The 7,630-nt window shown below is 43.1% G+C and overlaps 1 protein-coding gene across 1 annotated transcript in view; it reads left to right on the top strand.

Annotated features, from left to right (window-relative positions):
- Window positions 1-2,250, top strand: part of Mtfmt (mitochondrial methionyl-tRNA formyltransferase) — a 26,076-nt gene extending 23,826 nt beyond the window's left edge. The window contains 2 exon segments of the mRNA XM_029564992.1: window positions 1,828-1,986; window positions 1,989-2,250. Coding sequence (XP_029420852.1) covers window positions 1,828-1,986; window positions 1,989-2,024 — 195 coding nt within the window. The 3' untranslated portion in view covers window positions 2,025-2,250.
- Window positions 2,251-7,630: the final 5,380 nt, after the last annotated feature.

Genomic DNA, 7,630 nt, shown 5'->3' with positions numbered 1-7,630 from the left:
TAGTCCATGTGAGCAGCACTTTCTGATTAGGAACAAAATCATCAATGAGAAATAATTGTCTGTCTAACTTTTTATATGGACTTAAGCCTAATGTCTAGGAAGTGTAATCCCTTGAACTCTTAAAGAAATATACTGATGACTTTACTCTTTGGTTATACTTTCCTTTGGGTGTTTAAGACCATACAGTTGGCTCAAATATATCAATTTATTTTTATACTTAAGGTCATTTGAGAATCTGTTCCTCAGGGGTCACATGGGCTTGGGAGGAGCTCCTGGCTCCTTTCTTTTACCAGTTCCATCTATGTGATAAGTAAAAGGTTCTGCTCAACCATGTCTGGCTTCACTTGGAATCATGAATGAGATGTTTTTCTCTGACCCTCCTCTTTGTAGACTGGACACTGGTTCAAGTCCATCTCGTGGGGTCTCCATGGCCTCCCTGAACAAGAGGACAGGTAACTCATCATAGTTACAGGACATTTTGAGAGATGTTCCATAGTCCCCTGGAACTTAGTCGACCTTGGAGGGCAAGAGGCAAAAAATGTTCTTTAAGTCCCTCTGACCAGATTAATATAGGCCTCAAAGTATGGCTGTTAAAGATCCAATAAGGTTAGTTCCACCAGTCTGGTAGTTTCAATTATCATGTGCTATGTAGATAAGGCTTGGGTAAAAAAAACCAAATATTCTCAGATAAACCTTGACTAGATATATATTTTGTTCCTTAAACTAGTTGACTAAATATGACCATAGACATTTCAGATTTGTTTTTTTAGATTCTTTTTGTTTTTGTTTTGAGACAGGGTCTCCTAGTAGCTCTAGCTGGCCTGGAACTCAACCATATAGACCAGGCTGGGCTAGATCTCACAGAGATCCACCTGCCTCTGTTGGAATTAAAGGTGTGCACCACCGCACCTGTTTTTTTCTAGATTTTTAAAACATTTTGTATATGTGTGCATATCTGTGTGTGCTTTGGGGGACAGGATGAGTGCAAGTGTCCTTAGAGGCCAGAGGGATTAGATCCCCCTGGAGCTGTAGTTACAGGCTACGAGCTACCCTACATGGGTACTGGGAACTGAACTCAGGTCCTCTGCAAGAGCAATACTCGCTTTTAACCCCTAAGCCATCTCTGCAGCCTCTCTGTGTTATGTTTTGATGGCCACTCCTACTCTGAAAAGTAAATCACCTTGAAAATACAGCTTTTTATTCCATGTATTAAAGTAGGTTTATACTGCTCAGTACATTTGTTATTCCTCCTTGGTAATAAACTTTTAGAGATAAGGAACTATATATGTCATTTGGTACAGTGTGATTTGCAGCTAGGCATTTAGTAAAGATTTCTTCCTGTGATAAGATTTTTATAAAGTTTACTTATGTCTTAGTTTGTTCTTCATTGCTGTGACAAAATACTCTGACCAATACCAACTTGGGGAGGAAAGGGTTTATTCAGCTTACAACTCCCAGGTCGCAGTTCATCAGGGAGCCCAAGGTAGGAACTCAGGGCAGGAACCTGGAAGCAGGAGCTGGAGCACAGGCCATGGAGGAATGCTGCTCATTGGCTTGTTCCCTTGGCCCCTGCTCAGCCTGCTCTCTTATGCAACACAGGCCCACCTGCCCAGGGGTGGCACCACCCACAGCGGGCTGTGCCCTCCCATATCACTCATCAAGAAGATGCCCTTCAGACATGGCCACAGGCCAGTCCAATAGAGGCAATTCCCCGATTGAGGCTCCCTCAACCCAGGTGTGTCAAGTTGACACTAAAGCTATCCAGCACAACTTAGTTTTGCAATTTTGCCACCACTGTCTAGTCATTATCTGTCCTTTGCCCTTTAGGATGGCTGGATTGGTGTTCGATCAGTAATGCTTAAGAAAACACTAACAGCTACTGATTTCTACAATGGATATTTGCATCCGTGGTACCAGAAAAATTCTCACAATCACCCAAGCCAATGCAGATTTCAGACTCTCAGACTTCGAACAAAGGAGCAGCAGAAAAGCAAGTTGTTGCTATGCAACAGTGCATTACATAGTTAGGAGGAAGGTGGACAAGGACCTATTACACATTTTTAATTTATTAAAAGCTTTATTTACAAGCAACTACCTTGATTTTCAAAGATGACACTGTTGGAGAAAGAAGATGGTTATTGAAAAGATGGAAGTCTCACTCTCCATTTTTTTGTGTGTGTGCAACAGTAATTAAAAGCAGCTTTTTCTACTTGAATAACAAAAGTTTAAATAAAATTTGTATTTATAATATCCAACGCAAAGGAGATTGTGTCTTTCCAGATGAGCAAGGCAACAACTGGTATGTATCTATCCTAAAAGTTTGTTTTCAAAATGGTGCATCTAAGGGCTGGGGATATAGTTCAGTTGGTAGAATGCTTGCCTAGTGTGCACAAAGCCCTGGGTTGGATCCCCAGCAGCAGAGTAAATCTGGCATGGTAGCTCAAACCTGTAGTTCTAGCACTGAGGAAGTGGAGGAAGGAGGATCAGAAGCTCAAGATCATCCTCAGTCACATAGCAGGGTCAAGGCTAGCCTGGGCTGCATGATACCCTGTCTCAAACAAAAAGTTCATTTATTAAATTTTGAAAGTTCTGTGTCCCCCATTGGCTCTGTTATCATTTAGAAGTATTTCATTTGCATTTCTAAATCACATTAAATAGTAACGTTACATCTTTAAATTCCTCTGGAAACTACATCTCATCAGGTAGTAAACATAATATCTCTACCTTATTGATATGTACAATAAATTCACATCAAAATTTTCTTGAAGAAGGAAGATGCTAACCTTTATTTTTATTATTGGTTTATTTGCTATAAAGGCAGTTGATCATGTGGCCCACAAACCTCTTCTCTGTCTGCAAGAGTCAAGCACTCTGAAAGAGAAGCATATTTAGTGACAGCTGTTTTATTTGATAATCTTTTTTATTATCTTATTATCACTGTGTGGCTGTGGGTGTGCATACACTGTGGTGCTCATGTGGAGGTTCGATGACAACTTTTTTGAGTTGGGTCTCTCCTTCCATCTTTACATGGGTTCCAGGGATCACACTCAGGTTTCCAGGCTTGTTCAACAAACCCTTTTAACTTCTGAGCCATCTTGCTGGCCCTGAGCATTTTTACATACTGACTTTTACTGACTATTCTATCAGTTTAAAATCTTTCTTCATTCATTAATTCATCTATTTAGCAGTACTGATTGATAGGTGATCATATAATTGGTCATCTAAATTAGAACACTTTGATACACAATAATTACTGCAGCACAGCAGTCATATGCCAGGATACTGCCAGCAAACTGGGTTGTGTAGACACCCAGTACTTGAGTAGTTGCAGTGTCACTAGCCTCTCTGCTGGCCAGTAAAGCTTTAGAGGTTAGATAATGTTTGGCAACTTCAGTTTACTACAGAGGCAAGCATGGGAACAAATACAGTTAGAAATGCCACAGTGAAGGTACAGTGAAAACCAAGAGTCCCTTAGGAAAGCCTGTGGAGGGTCCAGAGGATGGAAGCCAAATCAGATGCCATAGTGAATTTGAGGTTCATTCTGCAAGTCATGAATCTGTATGCAGAGGCAGGAAAGCCTAACAGCACTATCTCACAGGGAGTCTGGTGCTGGGTTCTTCAGCAGGGTGATGGAAACATTGCTGTTTTGTTATTCTTGAAACCATAAGTGTGTTACACAATTTTGCTAGTTAAACGTGTGTGTGTGCGTGCACACACACACACACATCTCCCCACTGGAAAAACTAGCAACAGATCATAGAAGAGAATGGCATATTAAATACATGTGTGTGGGGAGCACATTGTTTTGAAAAACTTACAAGAATTGATTATGACGATGGAGATGAGACTGAAGAGCAGTAGGCCAGGTCATGGAGAGCTTTGACAAAACATGGAGCGTGTGGCCTTGACCTTGGCCTTGTATGTGATAAACTTAATTCCCCAGATTTGCATTGGGGGAAGTTAACCAGTAGTGATGTGGGAGATAAATTAAGGTTAAGACTGTTAGAGAGGAGCTGGAGAGATGGCTCAGCAGTTGAAAGCACTGACTACTCTTGCAGAGGACCCGGGTTTGATTCCCAGCACCCACATGGTGGCTTTGAACTGTCCTTAGCTCCAGTTCCAGGGGACTCCAAAGCCCTCTTCTGACCTCCGCGGCATTGCACAACATGGGTGCACTCATATACATGCAGGCAATACACTCATACACATAAAAAAATAAAAAGACTGTTAGAGATACCTTTTGGGAAGTTAGTCATGTGAAGGTCTGAGTCACACAGCAGTTGTTAAGGATGGGAAAATATTTTAAGTTTGGGTATGAAAGGAAGAAAACTCAAGTAGCATATTGTTGGAACTTACAGAATTTTTGCTCTGCCACTGATTAGCTCTATAGCCTGTTCTGGCTTCAAATTCACAACCTTTCTGTCTCTACCTGCTGAGTGATGGGATGTCCTGATGAGTTCTTTGCTGTCTATTAAGTCACATAACATCAAAACTGTATTTCCTCGTATGTGAAATGGAACTGGGTGGCGCACGCCTGTAGTCCCAGCCCTTGGGAGGCAGAGGCAAGCGGATCTCTGTGAGTTCAAGGCCAGCCTGGTCTACATAGTGAGTTCCAGGACAGCTGGGGCTACCGGGAGACCCTGCTTCAAAAAGACCAGAAAAAAAAAAAGACAGAAACATTCCCAAAGTAGTTTTAAGAATCAGGACTAGGAGATAGAGGCAGGCAGATACCTGAATTTGAGGCCAGTCAGTTCCAGGGAAGCCTGGGCTAGGCTACATAGTGAGACCTAGCTAAACTTTTTGTTTGTTTGTTTTTGGTCTTTTTGAGACAGGGTCTCCCTCTAGCCCCAGCTGGCCTGGAACTCACAGAGATCTGCTACCTCTGCCTCCCTAGTGCTGGGATTAAAGGTGTGCACCACCACACCTGGCGAGATTAAAAAAAAAAGTTTTTTAATTTAAAAAATTTTTAAAGGATCAGGCCTAGGGTTATAGCTCAGTGCTAAAACACTTGGGTTCTATTCCCAGTAGTACAAAATATTTTTAAGGGCTGGAGAGATGACTCAGTGGTTAAGAGCACTGACTGTCTTGCAGAAGATCCACGTACAAATCGCAGCATCCACATGGTGGCTAACAACTGTCCATAACTCCAGTTTCAGGGGATCCGATGCCCTCTTCTGACCTCTGTGGGCAATAAATAAATAATTTTAAACAATATTTTTAAGAATCAGTGAGTCAAGGCCTCACAGCACTTAGGAGGCACAGGCAGGCAGATCTCTGAATTCAAGGCCAGCCAGGACTGCACCATAAGACCTTGTCTCAAAAACAATAGAGCAGAAAGAAAAAAAAACCAAACAACAAAATCAGTGAGCTAGCCAGCAATAATGACACATACCTTCAATCCAAGACTAAGGAGATTGAGGCAGGGATGTTTGAGGCCAGTTGGGCTGCGGGTAAGAGCACATTCTGCTCTTGCACAGGATCTGAGTTTGTTGCCTGCCCCCACCTTGGTTGACTCAAAGTCACCTGTAATTCCAGCTCCAGGAAATCTGATACCATCTTCTGGCTTCCACAGTCACCTGCTCTCACACACACTCCAAACCTCCCTCCAAGACACACACATGAATATAGTTACAGTCAGTGCTCTTAACTGCTGAGCCATCTAATTCATTTTAGCCTCACTAATTCATTTTTTATGAGTTACCTGAATGTATGGAAGTGCATTTGTGTGGTGTAATGCCTTTGGATTCTAGAAAAGGGCATCATAGATCTCCTGGACTGTTGTTAGGCAGTCATGTGTGTGCTGGGAACCAAATTATAGCAGGGACTCCAATACTGCCCTCCAGGGAATGGGGAAACAGCACAGCTCCCTGCTGTGACCCAGGAAAGGCAGAGTTTCATTTGCAACACCTATTGAATTTCTGCACCTCCACTCCTCCTGTCAGGGTAACAGTTGAAGTAAGGATATCTCTAGAATGCTGGCAGGAATCATAGAGGAGATTCCCAGAGCCTTCACATTTTGTGAAATCAAGAATCTTGAAGTGGCCAGGCATGGTATAGCACATGCCTTTATTCCCAGCACACTGGGAGGCAGAGGCAGGAGGATCTCTGTGAGTTCAAGGCCAGCCTGGTCTACATAGCAAGTTCCAGGCCAGCTGGGTCTTCAGGGAGACCCTGTCTCAAAAAAAGACCAAAAAAAAAGCATCATGAAGTATGAAGTTAGGCTCTTTTTTGGTGGCTAAGAATGTGTGTTTTAACAACATGAGAGGAGCACGCGGATCTGAGTCACTGGTTGGCCCTGGGTTCAGAGTCCTCCCAGAGGCAGAATACACAGTCTACTCCGCGCTCTCATGCTCTCGTTGAAGGAATGGATGGCTTTGCAAGCACACTGCCCTCTTACGCAATGTGTTACCATTTTGGTTATCATTGCAGGGGGGTAAAGGGGGGCACAAAACTAAAACCATTTGCATTGGACTTAAAACTGAACTCAGGCTGGGGATGTAGCTCACTTGGTACAGTGCTTGTATAGCATGCATGAAGCCCTGAATTCCATCCCAAGCACTATGAGTAATCTCAGCACTCAGAAGGTAAAGATAGGAAGATCAGAAGTTCAAGGCCTTGGGGGCTGGAGAGATGGCTCAGCCATTAAGATCACTGGCTACTCTTGCAGAGGTTTGGTTCCCACCACCCACATAGTGGCCAATAATCATCCGTAATTCTAGTTCCAGGGGATATGACGCCCTCTTCTGGCCTCATTTCTCAGTTTAAAAACTAGGGTAGGTAGATATCTGGGCGTGGTGGTGCACTCAGAAGGCAGAGGTAGGTAGGCAGATCTCTGTGAAATTGAGGCCAGCCTGCTCTACATATCAAATTCCAGGGCAGTCAGGATTACATGGGTGAGACTGAGCTGGGCGTGGTGGTGCATGCCTTTAATCCCAGCAACCAGGAGGCAGAGGCAGGCAGATATCTATGAGTTCAAGGCCAGCCTGGTCTACATAGTGAGTTCCAGGACAGCTGGGGCTACAGGGACACCCTGTCTCAAAAAGACCAAAAATAAGTGGGCTAGAGAGATGGTTCAGCAGTTAAGAGCACTGGCTGTTCTTATAAAAGATCTGGGTTAGAATCCCAGCACCCATAAATCTAGTTCCAGGGGATCCAATGACCTCTTCTGTTTGCGGGCACTACATGATACAGGTGCATTTACATACATGCAGGAAATACACTCATACACATAAGAAATTAAAATAAATGTAAACAATTTAAAAATTAAGGGTAAGTCTAGTGAGATGACTAAGTAAATAAAGACACTTGCCGGCAAGCCTGTTGACCTAAGTACCTGAATTTGATCTCCAGGACTCACAGGAGGAAGCACAGAATTGACCTCTACAAATGTCTGCACGTGCACACACACACAATAAATTTAAAAAAATAATAAAGCAAAGGTAATAATGGCCATATAAACTAGGAATACATACAGAAAATACCTGGAAGTACCCGCCACAGAGTAGACACTTAATATTTAGTAGCTCTTGCTACCACCTATGATGAATACTATCAAGTTAATAGACCCCAGTGCCCTTGACTTGGTCACATACCCTGGGTATGTCTGAGGGTATCTCGGGATGGGATTAAC

This window comes from Nannospalax galili, unplaced genomic scaffold (genome assembly GCF_000622305.1).
Source record: "Nannospalax galili isolate Female #2095 unplaced genomic scaffold, S.galili_v1.0 scaffold54, whole genome shotgun sequence".
In the NCBI taxonomy this organism is placed as follows: Eukaryota; Metazoa; Chordata; class Mammalia; order Rodentia; family Spalacidae; genus Nannospalax; species Nannospalax galili.
Note: the sequence above shows the minus strand (reverse complement) of the source record. Positions and strands in the feature narration are given on the sequence as shown.